Source organism: Limanda limanda, chromosome 13 (genome assembly GCF_963576545.1).
Source record: "Limanda limanda chromosome 13, fLimLim1.1, whole genome shotgun sequence".
NCBI lineage: Eukaryota > Metazoa > Chordata > Actinopteri > Pleuronectiformes > Pleuronectidae > Limanda > Limanda limanda.
Window position 1 is genome coordinate 10,382,661 of NC_083648.1, and position 17,380 is coordinate 10,400,040.

At 40.3% G+C, this 17,380-nt stretch overlaps 2 protein-coding genes across 2 annotated transcripts; both read left to right on the forward strand.

Moving 5' to 3' along the window:
* The first annotated feature begins 803 nt into the window (after positions 1-803).
* abcb8 (ATP-binding cassette, sub-family B (MDR/TAP), member 8) lies at positions 804-5,852 on the forward strand. The gene is made up of 16 exons (XM_061083915.1): positions 804-985; positions 1,758-2,088; positions 2,171-2,326; positions 2,466-2,560; positions 2,675-2,780; positions 2,891-3,052; positions 3,357-3,442; positions 3,566-3,663; positions 3,774-3,879; positions 3,973-4,006; positions 4,103-4,239; positions 4,339-4,433; positions 4,518-4,651; positions 4,792-4,939; positions 5,025-5,275; positions 5,457-5,852. The coding sequence occupies exons 1-16, from the start codon at positions 888-890 to the stop codon at positions 5,538-5,540; spliced, it is 2,121 nt and encodes a 706-aa protein (XP_060939898.1). The 5' UTR covers positions 804-887; the 3' UTR covers positions 5,541-5,852.
* A 419-nt stretch (positions 5,853-6,271) lies between these two features.
* Positions 6,272-14,683, forward strand: cdk5 (cyclin dependent kinase 5). Its single transcript, XM_061084739.1, has 12 exons — positions 6,272-6,422; positions 6,743-6,831; positions 6,932-6,999; positions 7,116-7,176; positions 7,251-7,307; positions 7,419-7,514; positions 7,706-7,780; positions 10,989-11,085; positions 11,626-11,695; positions 11,842-11,902; positions 12,001-12,081; positions 12,332-14,683. The coding sequence occupies exons 1-12, from the start codon at positions 6,386-6,388 to the stop codon at positions 12,416-12,418; spliced, it is 879 nt and encodes a 292-aa protein (XP_060940722.1). The 5' UTR covers positions 6,272-6,385; the 3' UTR covers positions 12,419-14,683.
* Positions 14,684-17,380: the final 2,697 nt, after the last annotated feature.

Below are 17,380 nucleotides of genomic sequence, written 5' to 3' on the forward strand. Positions count from 1 at the left end.
TCCCTTAACTGCATTATTATTGGACATTTTCAATACATATGGATGAGAAATACAATAGAATAGAAACACCTAAATGGTGGAATGAGCTCCCAATCTACATCCGGACATCAGGAAGTTTTCACAAACCTCCGCCGCAAACTAAAAACATACCTCTTCCGACTATACCTTGAATAAAATTTGAAACTAACAATTTAGTAGCACTTAAATGGCACTTACTTATAGCACTTATTTTTGAGGAAATTGTACTTTCTTGATTCTTGTTGTTCCGGGTTTGTACCCTCGGGGGTTGAATGCACTTATTGTAAGTCACTTCGGATTAAAGCGTCAGTTAAATGAAATGTAATGTAATGTAAAAAAAAAACCAAACAGACTCCTTGTTTGGTTAGATATTCTATTGTTTTATTGTTTTTATCTCAATACATTTATTTGCTGCTCATATACTTCAAGTTTTTGGATGACAAATAACCCTGCATGAATCTTGAAGTTTCAAGTTAACGGTTTCCACCAGCTACTGTTTTACTCATAATTACGATTGGAATTAAATTACATGAACGCGGCATACTCCCATGTAATTTCCGGTTAACGATTGTAGTTTTTTAGGTTTAACCGGACAAATTCGTGTTTTTTGCGCGAATCGTTTCATCAAATGTTTCACAAATCTCTTAAAACCCTTCAGATCATCAGCTGTTGTGACATGAAGCTGCTCAGTGTTGTGACAGACCTGAAATAACAGGTTCAGATCATAGACTGTATGTCAGATTAGACACAGAGCAATGCATTGTGGGTCAGACCCAACATGGCAGCCCGCTTGCTGTCCGTGGATTACAGTAGAGCTCAGTGATTCTTTTGACCTGACGAGTTTATCATCACTGAATTAAGCATCGAACATGTTTCAGATCCTTTGCAGTAAAGCTGCTGCTCCGGTGAGGTCCCTGTCGTGTTACCCGCGCTGCCACAAAGCAGCTGACATCTGGAAACTGTCACGGTAAAGTACTGGGACCTGCTCGAGCTAATGTCAGTTGTTTAACATCAGTTTGAATGGAATCACTGAGGATTCTGAAGTAGTTTGAGGTTTATACTCACAGTACTGTTCACAGGGTTCCTTCCTAGTGTTGCTTAATATGGATATGTGTGTGAGTCAGCCACGATAGCAACCATTCTTTATTGTATCAAATTGCACTTGTAAGTGTTTGACAGGTTATTGGAAAAACAGATTTAGAGACGAATGCTTTCCAAAGCAATGAATAATAGAGAAGACAACCATAAAAGAAGGGTAAGATATTAAAAGTACATATTCAGCGTTAAGTATGTAAGTATATGCAGTACAGGAAGTGTGACCTCTCTGCTACAGAGTACAGAGCAGTTCAGTTTTCACTATCATTAACATGTCTGATTCTTAAATGTTACTTTATCCACATCAGCAATGATGAACACTGCTATCAGTTTAAATATCATTATCAGATCTTGTAATCGCCCAGTTAAAGATATTGATATCTGCCTCAAAGATCCTGTTTTGATCGAGCCACACTTCCAAGAGCAACTCTATCAATTATTAACAACACGTTTATAGTAAATGAACTTTAAGTCATACAATAAATGTAGATATTCTGATAAAGATAATTGCCTGATTGAGAAAGCCACCCTGGCCATTATGCCTGTAGAGATTGCAAATGTTACATTCGTTTTTTGAAACCTTTTAATTATTTAAGTAATAATAGTCTATGTCTAATCTGATGAATCTTCTTTGTCAAATCCAGGTGGTATACAGCTCCGGGGTCTAACGGGTGCAGCTCCTCACAACAGCCGGGTCATGCCGTCAGTCGTATGTGGCGCCTCACCCAGAGAGCTGTCCGCCAGTCGGCCCCCCGGACCTCCAAACCCCCGGGAGTGTCCCTGAGGTTCATCCTGGGACCAGCGGTGCTCACGGTCTCTGCACGGCTGTTCTGCCACGTGGCGTACTGCGAGGAAGACGTGAACAACAACACCCTGGTGGAAGCTGTCGCCAAAAAACCTCCACCCGAATTCAAATGGCATATCCTGTGGGAATTTGTCAAACCACAGCTCTGGGCTCTCATGGGGGCTGTTGTGGTAAGGCCACTAAAGACAGGGACATGTCATGGAGGCTGTGATGGAATTGCTGATCAGCTAAATTGAATTTCTTTCTTCTCAGCTTGCTTTTGCTGCAGCGATCTTGAACATTCAAATCCCCTTGATGCTCGGGGATCTGGTGAATGTCGTGGCGCGGTACCTGAGGGAACAGACTGGGAACTATGTTTATGAGATAAGAGGTCCTGCCATGAAGCTGCTCGGCCTGTATGGTGTCCAAGTAAGTGCACAAGAAGAAATCTGTTATGTTGCACAGCTTAAAATTCCCCTACTTCATCAACAATCTGCAGAATTGAATGATTTTGATGTAGTAGTTGCAAGTATGTGTAGTGTTGATATACATTCCTTCCACTGTGCAGGGCCTGCTGACGACCGGCTACATCGTCCTGCTTTCTCGGGTTGGAGAGAGAGTGGCAGCGGACATGAGGAAGACGCTTTTCGCATCCTTACTGAGGTTCATATTACAGAACGCATGCAGTCATGTTTCCTATCATTATGCACTGTTTATAGATAGATTACATGTTTAAGTAACTGCTACTAACGCTGTCATTGTTACTTTTCCTCACAGGCAAGATGTGGCTTTCTTTGACGCTAATAAAACCGGGCAGCTGGTGAATCGTTTGACTTCTGACATTCAGGAGTTCAAGTCGTCTTTTAAATTAGTCATTTCTCAGGTATTAAGTGAAACCTGTGTTGTAAAATAATCAATATGTGATATACAAGCTATTTGCTGGTTTTAACCTTCCATTTCCTTTTTTTTATGACTCTTTTTCCATATTTTCAGGGTCTGCGGAGTATTACACAGACAGTCGGATGTTTTGTCTCCCTCTACATCATGTCCCCTAAACTCACAGGTTTGACTGTAGTGGTCCTTCCCTGTCTAGTGGGAGCTGGGGCTCTCATTGGCTCGTTCCTCCGCAAACTATCCCGATTGGCTCAAGAACAGGTAGAGTAGGACTGCACAAGGTCTTTAATACATATATGTGTATTGTTTGAGTTTTGTTAACTCTTTGAATTGAACAAAACATTGTTTTATTATAGCATCTTTCAGCGTTGTTAAATTATCTTGAGAAGATAAAGCTGAACTATGCTGTTACACGGGAAACTTAATCTGTCCTACTTGTCTGTCCCTGCTTACATCATGTTTTATACATAATGAAAAGAGGCACTTAAATCTGAATATTATGAAGCCTTTGCTGTTTGTAACATATGTTAATTTGATGTCTGACTGTGCCCAACACACATTTCAGGTGGCAAAAGCAACAGGAGTGGCAGATGAGGCCCTCGGTAACGTGCGGACAGTGAAAGCGTTTAGTATGGAAGAGCGGGAGCTTCAGTAAGTCAGAGTATATCTTGATCTACTCACAGCTGTAGTGCTTTTAGAGCACAGTACACTGTGTCTCAGAGATATTAGATTCTATGTTTACATTTATGTAATTTGAATCATGTTTTTCTCCAGGTTATATTCTTATGAAGTGGACAAATCATGTGAAATGAATGAAAATCTTGGCTCTGGAATAGCAGTCTTCCAAGGACTGTCAAACATTGCCCTGAATTGTGAGTGTGTGTTACCAATTTTAACTAATAAACATAATGATAAGCAGACTGCTGTTGTGTCTCAGGATTTCTGTCATTGTAATGTTTTTAATTGTGTGCCCATGATCCAGGCATCGTTCTGGGAACTATTTTCGCTGGAGGGACTTTAATTTCTAGAAATGAAATGACCCCTGGAGAACTCATGTCTTTCCTGATCGCTTCCCAGACTGTTCAAAGGTAAAAGACACAACTTGCACCACAATTATGGCTCTGTATTAACTAATACATGTATCTGGTGTTATTTAATTGGTGTGTTGTCTTTGTGCTCAGGTCATTGGCCAGTATCTCGATCCTTTTTGGACAGGTCAGTCAAAATTCTTTGCATGTATGTGTTATCTGAGCGACACATTTAACATTTAGAATTATTTATAAAACTGTAAATTTCTAACATTTGCTGCAGATGGTGAGAGGTCTCAGCTCCGGGGCCAGAGTTTTTGAATATCTGGTTTTGAAGCCAACCATCACTGGGTCAGGGGGGGGACGCATCTCGCACCACAATCTGATGGGAAGAGTGGACTTCCAGGACATTTCATTCAGGTTAGGACCTCATCTCGTCAGTTCAATTGTAGACATTGTCTGAACACTAACATCAGATGTTAATGTCTATTGATTTCTTTTTTATATATATATTTACAGTTACCCAACAAGACCCGGTCATCAGATTTTGAAGAAGTTCAACTTGACACTGCCTCCGAGTAAAACTGTTGCCATTGTTGGAGAATCTGGAGGAGGTAATGTATTGATTTTTATTGTAATATGTGTGACATGAAAACAGTCTGATGGTGAGCCCTCGCTTATCATCCAATGCATTTTAGGGAAGTCCACGGTGGCGTCGCTGCTGGAGCGTTTCTACGACCCGACCGGCGGTGTCGTCAAGGTGGATGGAGTTGACATTCGAACAATGGACCTGTCGTGGCTCAGGGGGCACGTTATAGGATTTATCAATCAGGTAAAGGTTGCTCATCATGAGTGTCCCATTCTTTTTCATAACAGGTAGATGAATAATGTTTTGTTTAATAAAATTCTTAATTAGTCCCATTTGTAGCTGTCCAGATCTCACTGTTCTGCATCCTTCAATATTGTGCGCAGGAGCCAGTTTTGTTCGGATCATCCGTCATGGAGAACATCCGCTTTGGGAAGCCCGAGGCCACAGATACTGAGGTCATTAATGCAGCCAAGCAAGCCAATGCTCATCGCTTCATTACCAGTTTCCCAGACGGCTACAACACTGTGGTTGGTGGGTACTCTCATTTAAGCTTTTACTACTACTCTTAAGAGACTCTGGGAGATGTGGATACTAAGCACTAGATTTCTGAACCCAGGTGAGCGAGGAGCGACGCTCTCAGGCGGCCAGAAGCAGCGCATCGCCATCGCCCGCGCCTTGATCAAGAACCCGTGCATCCTGGTGCTGGATGAGGCCACCAGTGCATTGGATGCAGAGTCGGAGCGGGTGGTACAGGAGGCTCTGGACCGGGCCACAAGGGGTCGCACTGTGCTCATCATAGCCCACCGGCTGAGCACCATTCAAGGGGCTGACATCATCTGCGTCATGAGCAACGGACGCATTGTGGAGGTGAGGGGGCAGAACACTCACAGAGGTGATGTCATATCCTGTTAAATGTCCAAAGTTCAGAGATGCACAGAAGAGAACTGACTCATCGAGTTGTCAGTAATTCATATAAATGTGAATGAATCTTCTTCGTGTACTGTGTAATATTGTAATTGTATCTAATGGTTCCCTCTTTTCTTTTAAGGCTGGGTCTCACTTAGAGCTGCTGAGCAAAGGAGGACTGTATTCTGATCTGATCCGCAGGCAAAGAGCTGAGGGGCACAAATGAACAATGCAAAACATTTTTACTCTAAATCGACAATGAATAATAGTTTATTTTTAAATGCATAGGGGACGGGTTGCATGAACACCATGAATACAATAAAATGTATCCTAATTTTACCATTTTCATGCCGACTTTTAGGCCAACTCAGGTTTTATGTACTTTACAAATGGACCAACTGGGACCAGTCTGTGATGATTTAACAAGCCACACTAATGTACAGTCTCAACTGGAAGTTCATAACACTGTTTTTATCTGTATCTGTATAGAATTATAAATTATAATGTATAGAAAAAATGAATAAACTTGTTCTGATTAGTTCGCTGTTTGTTTTTTTGATCATAGGGGAAATAATTTGTTTTTTTTTCAACAAACACATGATTGAAGAGACTGAACCTTTATGATGAGGAGTATGTGATTTGTGGATAGTGTAATTTTTTCAGGTGATTATCCAGTTTAAATCCTGCACTTAGAGAAAGGGATGAAGAAAGCAGAGATATTCTCTCCACTTCACTTGCTCTCTGTGATCATGATTATCTTATCTTACAGATGTTATCTTTGCAGTCTCTTCTAAAAACATTTTGTCCCGTGCACTTGTATAATCACGGTATTTTACTAAATGTCTCCAAATAAAAAAACTGAAGGTGCTGCACTCAGTGATGTTGCGGAATGCTGCAGTTCATCCTTTGGCCACTGGGGGGGGGACCGACAACACAAATCTGACCGCTGCGGACCCGTATGCACTTAGCTTCGAGCTAACGTTAGCCACCTGAGCACCAGTAACCCCAGTGTGGGGCGTTAAGTGGTCATTAGTTCGGTAGCGGGCCTCGGGCTGGCTTCTTCCGTCAAACATGCAGAAATATGAAAAGCTGGAAAAAATCGGAGAGGGTAAGTTTCCTGCGCTTATTTATTAAAAGTGACTATTAGCTTAGCCTGGTTTGCTAACACTCCTGTGCAGGGTTAGCTAACGTTAGCTGGATTTAAAAAGCGTTGTTCTTGCGTTAAATAAATCCTCCAGTTAACCCACACAAAGCGACAGTCACCAACACTAGTACGTGTTAGAGACTAGATCTGTCCGGAGATGTCCTTCCGCCGGGTTCGATGGTATTAACGCTAAGCTAGTTTAGCTAGTTTAGCTAGCTAGCGTCAGGACTTTGCCTTTCATCGATGCGCTGACTGGGATCTAACCTGCGATCTCTCCCCCGCAGGAACCTACGGGACAGTGTTCAAGGCTAAAAACAGAGAAACCCACGAAATCGTAGCTCTGAAACGAGTGAGGCTGGACGATGACGACGAGGTAAGTGCTCAGTAACACAGTATTAGCAGCTTATGTGTTCTCAAGCAGGCTAATGGTGCAGGAGGCTAATGCTAACAACAGTGGCTGTCATTCATTTCAGGGGGTCCCCAGCTCTGCCCTGAGAGAAATCTGCCTTCTGAAGGAGCTCAAGCATAAAAACATAGTCAGGTCGGTCTGCTGCTTGAACTCTACACGAGTGTCATGTGATTTAAAATGCAACACAATCAGCATCTAAACAACAACAACAACAACAACAACTTATGTCTGTTCTCTGTCTCCTGCAGGCTACACGACGTTTTGCACAGTGACAAGAAGTTAACCTTGGTTTTTGAATATTGTGATCAGGTGAGATTTGAAACCCACCGGTATGTTTTATTCCCCCCCCCCCCTGAGGCTAACCTGTCTCTTATCCACTGCAGGATTTGAAGAAGTATTTTGACAGCTGCAATGGGGATCTGGATCCTGAAACTGTGAAGGTGAGAGATCAGCAACCTGGACAATCCAAGAATAGAGATAAACCAGGGATAGTATTACTACTTGTGAAATGAATGGCTCCCGTATTGATTTTTTTATTTTTTTTTTTACAGTCCTTCATGTACCAGCTGCTGAAAGGCCTTGCTTTCTGCCACAGTCGAAATGTCCTTCACAGAGATCTGAAGCCGCAGAATCTTCTCATCAACAGAGTGAGTGTTTCCATGCATTTGGACTTTGACTTTTGAAGGCTGGTTACAAGTTAAACAGTCTATACTGTATACTGTTTCCATAATGTTGAAGGAAAGCAAAGGGAGTATTCTGTCTCTGTAGTTTAAGAGTGTGATGCTGTCGTCTGTAAAGAGTTGTTGACGTCTCTCTCTCTCTCTCTCTCTCTCTACAGAATGGGGAGCTGAAGCTGGCTGACTTTGGGTTGGCTCGAGCCTTTGGTATTCCTGTGAGGTGTTACTCAGCAGAGGTAGGTCGTACATCATTAACACAGCAAGCTACAGTCTGTGACTTGTCTGAAGCTGCATTGATTTTGTCAGATTCCATATCTAAAGATAAACCAAGTCGTAGATTGATTTCTGAATGTTTTATCTCCCGAGGCGAGCAAAGAAAAGGAAAAGATTGGTGCTCTTTCAATGAGTGTTTTTTAAAGAAGTTGTTTTGAGTTCAAGGAGCCCCAAATCTATTGCTAAAAGTATTTTCCGACATTTAAAACCAAACAGTCTTTCATCAATAAAACATAACATTCAGGCTCTGTTCAGCAGTTTCAGACCCAAAAATCCATATCTCAGTGTATAACTTGATATCAAAATATGGCTCAGTAGTAACATCTAACCAGCAAACTGAAACAGTATTGATGAAAACTCTTCTCACAATCCCAAATGTTTTCTAAGGTATTAAAATGCAGTTGTTCTGTTTATGGTCTTATCGTTTGGGTTTAATTTAATGGCCTCAATTAAATCCTCTGAGGTCCTGAAGTTGAGCCGTTAAATTAATGCTGGAATGGAGTGGACCACACAACAGTGTGCGGTTCAGGTGTGGTTTGATTATTTATTTTTTTGTGTTCCTGCTGATGTAAACAGAGAAATGAGAATCAAGTCTCAGCAGTGTTCGAATTACGTGGGAGCCAGAGGGGGCTGAGCTCCCAGAGAGAGAGGACTAGCTCCCATGAAAGCAACAAAGTCAAAAATCTGAGGGGGTCTCTCATATCTGAAGTAGGGGTGCAACGATTAGTCAACGTCGTCTACAAAAATCGATGATAAAATAGTCTAATTTACTCGTCAATGAATCGTTGGTTACGTCATAGTGCGTGTTTCTCGTGCCGTGCAGCTGAACTAAAAGTCGTTTTACCGGATTGCTGATGGAAGTAGCTGAGGAGTGAGTCATCTCACTACCTTCCTATCTCTGAAAGCCGCGCATGTGCAATAGCCGCGCATGTGCAATAGCGACAGAACATGGTCCATCGCCTACCAGGAAGTCAAAAGTTTGGGAGAACTTCACTCTTAACAGCCCGAAAAAAAAACTACCTGCAGTATTTGTTGCGGCGGACCTGCTCTCCATGGAAGCAGGACACGCACATTTGAGGAGGAGTCACGTGTGACTTCGTAACGGAGACGATGCGGACTCGCCTCTGTCAGATGTTATATATACACGTATATACCTGTGCGCAGGATTCTAGAATCCATTGCAAAAATATGGTTTAAACTTTTTTTTAAGGAGTTTAAAAGCGAAATGTTATCCTATTGCCTGACAAATTATTTAGTCCGAAGAAGACTGTAGTTTGGTTTGTGGATGTTTATATTGCTGTTATTTTCCCTGTCATTTTTGTTAACAGGAAAAATGGATTCTTGATTTTATATTAATATTTTTTTATTAGCACTTTGCCTGTCCTTGGTTTTAAATGGAAAAAGGCTTGATTTTTCTTTTATTAAAGTTAATTAAAGTTTATTAAAAGACATTTTTTATTAATGAAGTATTGACCTTTATTGTCTTTATTTTCAGTCATCACATGCTTTGAACAACCTCAAGCAAAATTTAAAAGCTGTTTGCTAAATAAGAGCAATTGATAATTTGTGTCATTCATAATCCGATAAGTCGATTAATCGTTTCAATAATCGGTGACTAATCGACTATCAGAATAGTCGTTAGTTGCAGCCCTGATCTGAAGGTGTCTGCCATATATGACATTGTAATTCAATGTTAAATAACGCTCATTATCCATCCCTGTGTGGTCTCTTACCATTAAGACGTTAAATTAAAATAGGATACCATACCACGGGACATAGCCAGACCGTAGCCTACCTGACGCCCATGAACGCAGCATGACTGCACTTCACCACCACACCACTAGGCTGGAGCAAATTGCATAGTAGATACGAACAATTTGACAGGTCATAAAGTCAGAAGAGGTTGTGTGCTTTTAGCTTAACATGCTTTTGAGATAAATACATCTACATCTAAAAGAAACATCACGGTCAGTTATGCCACTGAAAAAAAGGCCACCGGCGCCGAATTCATATTCGGCCCTGACAAGTTTCGGGTTTACAGCCAAAAAAACTAAAAATAGTAGAATATTTAGGATCAGAAAATATGGGTTTCCTCTCCGATTTGGCAGTAATGAAATGAAATATATATGGACTATTACAATCAATAATATATTGAAATTAATTTAAATAAATCAATTTCTGTACAAAAATGTCTCTGTCTGTTGTGTGCGTGCGTCAAGTTGTATACAGCCTATGCCTACCGTCCGCAAAAGCGCTGCTCGCGCCTAGGCTATTTAATTGTATAGCCTTGGTAGGCTATGTGTGCGATGCGCCAACTTTTTTATGAGATAGAGACCCCCTTAGAGACAAAAAGATAATTCGAACCCTGAGTCTCAGATAAGTTTCACGGTCTGTCTTGGCTGACCTAAGGGGCCATCTCATTTTATGGGGTCAGACCTGCTGTGACTTTACAGTTAAAACGCTGGAAGATCATTTTAAAAGGTAATTTTATATCAGAAAATGTATTACCCCGAGAGTCTTTGCCGTGTTTCAGCAGGAATAAATGAACGATACTGCACTACATGGACGTACTATATGTTGTTCATGCAGCAGTTTATCAGTGTTGTTGTTCATCACACCCTTCTCTGACAAGCCAACACTTAAGTAAAGTAGTACCAACGGTTTTATTCACTTGCAAGTGTTTTTAAGGTAGTTTTATGGACAAAATTGCATTGAGTTCCACAAATTTATTATCAAATTCTACCATCAAACTTTTCACATACACATACTACAGGTTGGTGTAAAGATGAGATAAAAAAAAAAAAAAAGATTAATTAACAAAAGCAATAGATAAAGGTAAAGGAGACTTTTTGTCTAAATAGCATGTGCTGACTTATGAAGTAAGGAATTCTGCAGTATCTGCACTTGAATTAACTTTCCAGTCTTAAGCAGGTGCATCTTCATCTGCCTACAAATTGAGAAAGTATTGGAAAAAAACATTTGTTTCTGCACTGACCACATTATACGAAATCTAGGATTATAACTGTAAAATACTGGACACCTGACAAATACACAGTTTGTTAAAATGTCAATGAGTTGTAAATGGAAACCATGAGCAAGTCGCCACTCGTCTGTCTGAGAGAATAGATGTAACTGGTGTTACCATGACTCTGTGCTTTGCGACCCGTGCAGGTGGTGACCTTGTGGTACCGGCCTCCAGATGTGCTGTTCGGTGCTAAACTCTACTCTACCTCAATCGACATGTGGTCTGCTGGATGCATATTTGCAGGTTGGTTTGTGATTGTTGACGATGATGAGGATATGTGTCGTTCTGTTCTTAGTGGAACTAGGATTCCGGTCGAACTGGTGATGGAATTGCACAATGCATACATTTAGGTGTATTGTATTTTAAATCATGACATTGCAAAGAAGTTTCAGTATCTTTCAAGTTGTGTATAAATGTCTAAAAGCAAGGCACCAGACTTTTTGCAGCTGTTTGAGAAGAGCACAGAATAATACTAGTCTTTGAAATTCAAAGGTGTGGTTCCTCTGCTGCTGATTCCTCTCAGTGTTTTTCACATTTAGGTGGAAAAACTGTTTTCAGAATCAGAAAGGATTTATTGCCAAGTAGGTTTACACCTACCTGGAATTTTCTTTGGTTATTAAATGAAATTGAAAAGAGAGTGATGAGTGAGGGAATGTATTTAATTCAAGTAAAAATGCATAGTTAGAATAATGGGGCTGGTCAGGACCACTACAAGTATTGTATTAACTAATATCAAAATATACCACCTAATAATTTCCCCATGTTTTCCTTTGTCCCGTTCAGAGCTGGCTAACGCTGGACGGCCTTTATTCCCCGGGAATGATGTGGACGACCAGTTGAAAAGAATCTTCAGATATCTTTTGTTGACATCAGTTGTAGATACTGACTCCATAAGTTTCCTGCTTTTACTGTTTGTTATGTGAGACTCAGATATTGATCTCTTTATAAAAACACTTCAGTCTAAACCAGTTGGACAATGTTTCTTTAACCACTCGGTACATTGTTGGGTACGCCGACTGAAGAACAGTGGCAGACTATGACCAAACTCCCCGATTACAAGGTACATAATTCATTCATTCTGTGTGAGCTTAGCTTATACTATGTTTTCCTGAATTCTTTAATTGAAATGTATTTCACTGCCTCCTTCTCTCCATGCAGCCATATCCCATGTATCCAGCCACCACCTCACTGGTGAATGTCGTCCCTAAACTAAGTAGCACAGGACGGGATCTACTCCAGGTATTTTAACTTTCAACTCGCATATCCTGTCATTTTTAGAACAAAAGTTGCTCTGCTGTTAAATGCACCTTTTCTAGGTAACTCACACGCTCATGTTTCTAACTACTAAGACACATTTCTTTTAAACTCGACATCAATATAATGTATTCTTGTCATGTTTCCAAAACAAGGAGCCTTGAGTCTCGAACCAGTTTTTGCCAATCTGTAGTTTTGTCTCAATTATTAACCGGTTTCTTCTGCTCTCCCCCAGAACCTGTTGAAATGTAATCCTGTCCAGAGGATCTCTGCAGAAGAAGCCTTGCAGCACCCGTACTTTGCTGATTTCTGCCCTCCATAAATGCTACATTGCCTCTGCGTGAACCTCAGCCGCCAGAATCAATCATCCTTCACTCTGCTGGTTTCATTAGGATCAGTCCCAACAAGGCAAAACCCCTCACCGGTTCTCCAAACACTCCCCTGCAGTTCACTCTGTTGTGCCTCTGTGTGGAACAAAAGCCTCGCGGCTCTGCCAGGTTTTTGTTTCTTGTACGTTGCAGGCCAGTTTAATTTGGTACTTAGACGCCTCCCGGTTAATTAGCGCTGACGTGGGAGGTCGCGCTACGTGTTGCATTGAATAAAACGTCACCCGCAGAAATGGACCTCGACAAGAAGCCTGTCTGATCCAAGAGAATGAAATTGGCACATGACTTTTAAACAAAGCCCTGAACAAAAGCCCTTTGAATCTGTGGTGAATCTGAATCTAAAGTGCTGTTCGCAAACAACACATCAGTTACACAAACCTGTTTAACAATAATGCTTTCTGATCCCATTGTAACGTACAAAGCAGTTTGGCCAGTGCGATTCCAGGAGCACAAGTCTTAACAATTGTTGGAGACTGTTACCTGATGGGCACTGGGATTTTTAACCCTAACACTAATAAAAAATCTGTTAACGATAAATCAATACTCAGTTTTTAAATAACAAATAATAAACATTTTCTGATGAGGATTGGTCCAGTTTGGTTGTTAGATAATTATATTTGTACAGAGTTTGATATTTTACAGTTTAAAAAATCTTAACAGATTTTTAATAATCGAAACACTTTCTAAATCAAAACATGGTCAAGCTTGTATTTGCTTATTGGCTGTGATAACCACTCATACTGAGGAAGGGCTCTAGTGGGGACCACAGATTCCTGGGGCGGCTCATGCTAATAAAAAGTCACTATTTTACTACATTATATTAAATAGATTTCCCAGTTTAAGAATCGCAAACAGCTGATTTTTTTCTTTTTTACTGACAATGCTTAAGTCAGTGTTTCTCCCCTTTATATGTGTGTTGTTTGTTTAAGGCCATATTTTAGTTTTATTTTATTTGTCATTGTTTCCTCAGAAGTTTCCTGGTTAGAAACGTGTCATTTGGTTCTAAAGAGGGGGGGGGTATTGTAGGAAAAGATTTGAAATAACTGCTCCGGCATTAATATTAATCTGTTATTCATCTATCAATGGAAGTATTTTCTATTTATTATCTAAACTGTGTTTTTGTCTGTACACAGAATTCACCTTTTTGCTCCTTTAGGTCACAAACTGTTATTCAGATTGGAAATGTATTGACTGCCACTGTCGCCATCGAGTTTAGGATCAAATTACATTTGTCTTCCCTGGAAACATCGTCGACACACATGTGTTCCTGTTATTTAATTTTTTTTATACATATATTTTTATCACACTTCCTGTTTCAGATGCTTCACAAACCAACAGAACATTGTCCCACTAATTGTTACAAGATTGTATAATAGCATGGGAAGCTAATTTATAATTTTCTTTTTTATTTCCCATTTTGTCTTTTTGTGCACTTTGTAAATGACGGTTTTTATTTTAAATCGTTTAGTTATCCATGATATTAAAATTTGTTGAACACTGACAGCCAGGATTAGAGCCGGTTATCAATAAATGGGCCAATTATAAATATAAATATATATCTGTATGTACGTGAATGAGCAGTGGACCATTTGTGACATTTCTATTATCATCTCGATCATTATTCTTTGAGCTCTTTAAAACAGCTTTTGTAATCATTCAGTTCGAGATACAAGAAAACGACAGATGATCTCAATGATAATCTGTATTTTCACATGATTGTTTTCACCCATTAGCCGTTTCCACTCTGGTTACACGTGTCAATATGCTCGACAGCTTGCAGTGTTATTTGACTTCCGATCATTACACTGCTACTTATCCCATCAACGCCTACACCATGAGCTGTGTTCGAATCTATAGGGAGAAGCACTCATTTTCATTTTGCTGAAGTATAAGACTAGATAATGGATGCATGTATTTATTGATGATGGAATGTCTGCTCATTTTAATTGTTTTTTTTTGTTTAAATGTAGCACTTTGGTACAGAAACTCAGTTTTGAATGATTTGAATAATACACCTGTAGTGTTTAGCCGCCTCTTTAGGATTTCACATGTTGAAGGTTGTATGTGGATGAAGTTACAATCAAGAGAAAAGAAACACAAAAGCTTCCGCTGTCAGTTTTTCATTTTCTCGTCACAGGACTTTTCAAACTGCTGTAGTTTCTTTACACAGCTTGAATTTGAAATGAAGAGTGGAGATCAAACTTTGCTCGTATGTTTGCTTTCGTAATGAGTCACTTCTTCTTTTTGTGTATATCTCAGCCGATTCTCTGAGCCTCGGTATTCGGTGAAGACGACATTTACGCGTGTTTGCTTTTGAGATTGGATCTTTGACCTTGGACAAACAATTCATTCGTCGGGGACCATTTAGCAGCTGCTCCGGAGCTTTCAGTCAAACCCATGACAAGTGGGCAAACTCCCATCTGCTGAGGAAGAAAATGAGAGATGACTAAAAGCTCCAGAACAGCTTCTACATTAACCTTGATGCTTGACTCTCTTTGACAAAAATTTACACAGCCTGCATATTAATAAGTAAAGAAAACTCAGCATTTCTAGAAATGTCTTCAAATCTGCTGTTGTGTGTTTGATTACTAAAACCTCTTGAATTTAAATAGTCAGATTCGGTTTATAACAGGTTTGATAAAGTTGTTTTTATTCTTGTTGGGAGCACCTAATGTCTAAATAAGCAAAGATGAGATTTAGGATAATTGTAGTCTAAAATTTGTTGTTTAAAATCTGTCTCTTAAAAACTCAGCTAATCTACTGGAAGTTCTGGGCAACCTTTTTCCCAGCTGAGACGTATTCGACCAATAAGACGAGCTCGGAGAAAACCACACACTGAAATACAGTTTAGTCACAGTTTGGTTTAAGACTGATAAGGAAACGGACGGTTCATTGTATGAACTATTTAATGTACAGTTCAGAGTTAAAATCACATATCTACAGTAAAATGCACAGAGAGCCAGATGAAGCAAATCCAGTTCCCCACGTGTGTGTGTGTGGGTGAAAATGTTAATGTTTCCTGAAAGAACCAGTCTTAAAGGCACATCTATTATCCCTCCAAGCCACATTATGTGATATTGTAGTCTTCCACTTTTGCACTCTTATCTTTATTAAGTTAAATGTTGCATGATCCCAAACTGCACCACACGATATGGAGAACTCTCTCAGATTCACCTGGCTCCAGAAATACACTCTGGACAGTACAAAGTGAACAGCTCGGCTAATATTACATTAAGAGACCAGAGATAATAGAGGGGTACACAGGGGTCATGCAGGAAGGAAACAGGGTGCTGTGCCGTGTGGTCACTAGTAGAACTATTATGAACTGTAAGAATAAAATAGCTCAAATCTCTGTACAGTATAGTAACAGTATAGAATATTGTGTTTCTACTTGGTCATAGCTATGCAGTAAATGTCGGTCGACTTAATGAGCACACACAGGTCACGGATGAGTTTCTGCCAGTTCTCGTACACTCTGCTGCTCTTCTACTGGTAAGGCAGGGGGAGGGGGGGGGTTAGAGTCACAAATCCGACACGCACCCCCACAGTTCACGGTAGATTCAACGTTACACACGCGCACGCTCACACACACTTTAAAATCATCATGGCAATGCAGCATCTTCAGAACAGCATCATTGTGTCACGTGAATTGGCCTTTTTTGTGTCTCTTTTTGTTTTTTGGCTGATGATGGTTGTTATTCACGTGTATCGTACGTTAGTGTGTTGCAGTTGGCAGCTGCTTGTCGTCTACATCCGCTCCGGCTGTTGACCATGTCGTGATAATCCCAAATCAAATTTGTTTTAACATTGGTTTTTCTCATCCAGTGCATTTATTGCTCATGACACAACGCCACTGATTTCACCCTTTTTTTTTTGTTCGTTTTCTTTTCCTGAAAGGTAAAATTCCCATTTGGATAAAGTCTCTGGCTCCTCTCGGAGAAAGCACTCGTTATCCCTGATAACGCCGGAGCAGTGAACACACACACCGTGCGCAACAGTGTGGGAAAGTTAAAAGTCGATCCGTAAAAGGTAGTCACAGCCAGAGACGTCCTGTCACTGGCTTTCGAGTGATGGCTGATCTCCAAGGGTTTGTGCTTCACATCAACAGTCATCTAATACAACAGACAACAGAGTAATAAAGCTACAATGTTTATGAACACCACTCACTGTGGTCGGCATTATACTTGAAAGGTTTCACATCGTTAGAGAGAAAAGAAAAAGTCAATAAAGTATTTATAGCCGGGGATGTGTGTGAGTCTACCTACAAGTCCATAACTGTGGTGTCAAGGGTTTTCAATAAGAAGGGAGGAAGTGGACGGACACAGAGAGAAGAAGAGAAGGTGTGTACATGAGTAAGATGGGTAAATATAGAGTTTATTATACTTGATCATTTATACATCACAAACTCTTATTTGTGACTCATTACATGTTCTGCAATAATAATAATAATAATAATAGGAGGATACAATGGGAAAATTGTACAATGCATTTCTGTTAGAAATCAACTGAACCGAGGTGCATGGTGGTTTTGATGCTTTGAGGCAATTCTCTTCTACATGATAAACTCTCCCGCTGTCAGTTGTGTTGCAATCAGCCAGAATCTGTCTGTCAGCAACAAGCCTCATTTAAACCCCCCCCACTCATGTTCAATAGAGAATAGATTACTATCATTGTGCTGATCAACACCTTTAAGACACGACGAGAAAAACAACAGAATTATTAGAAAAGGCAGAAGAGCGCCTGACTTGTTGTTTTAAGTCTGATGAGTTCCACGTGAAATAAGGGCCGGCTTCTACAGCGCGCTGAACGCTAGCATCGTTTTGTGACGGTCGCCGCAGCGACACTATCCCAGAAAAAATGGGAGAGACGTGAATGAAAATGAACATATCAGCTATATA

What these genes read in the sequence shown, in the direction of transcription:
- abcb8 (XM_061083915.1), top strand. Translation starts at nt 888, where the DNA reads ATGTTTCAGATCCTTTGCAGTAAAGCTGCTGCTCCGGTGAGGTCCCTG. An exon ending in CTTTTCGCATCCTTACTGAG is followed by an intron (nt 2,561 to 2,674) that starts GTTCATATTACA and finishes TTTTCCTCACAG; the next exon opens with GCAAGATGTGGCTTTCTTTG. An exon ending in GCAACGGACGCATTGTGGAG is followed by an intron (nt 5,276 to 5,456) that starts GTGAGGGGGCAG and finishes TTTTCTTTTAAG; the next exon opens with GCTGGGTCTCACTTAGAGCT.
- cdk5 (XM_061084739.1), top strand. Translation starts at nt 6,386, where the DNA reads ATGCAGAAATATGAAAAGCTGGAAAAAATCGGAGAGG. An exon ending in CCAAACTCCCCGATTACAAG is followed by an intron (nt 11,903 to 12,000) that starts GTACATAATTCA and finishes CTCTCCATGCAG; the next exon opens with CCATATCCCATGTATCCAGC. An exon ending in CAGGACGGGATCTACTCCAG is followed by an intron (nt 12,082 to 12,331) that starts GTATTTTAACTT and finishes GCTCTCCCCCAG; the next exon opens with AACCTGTTGAAATGTAATCC.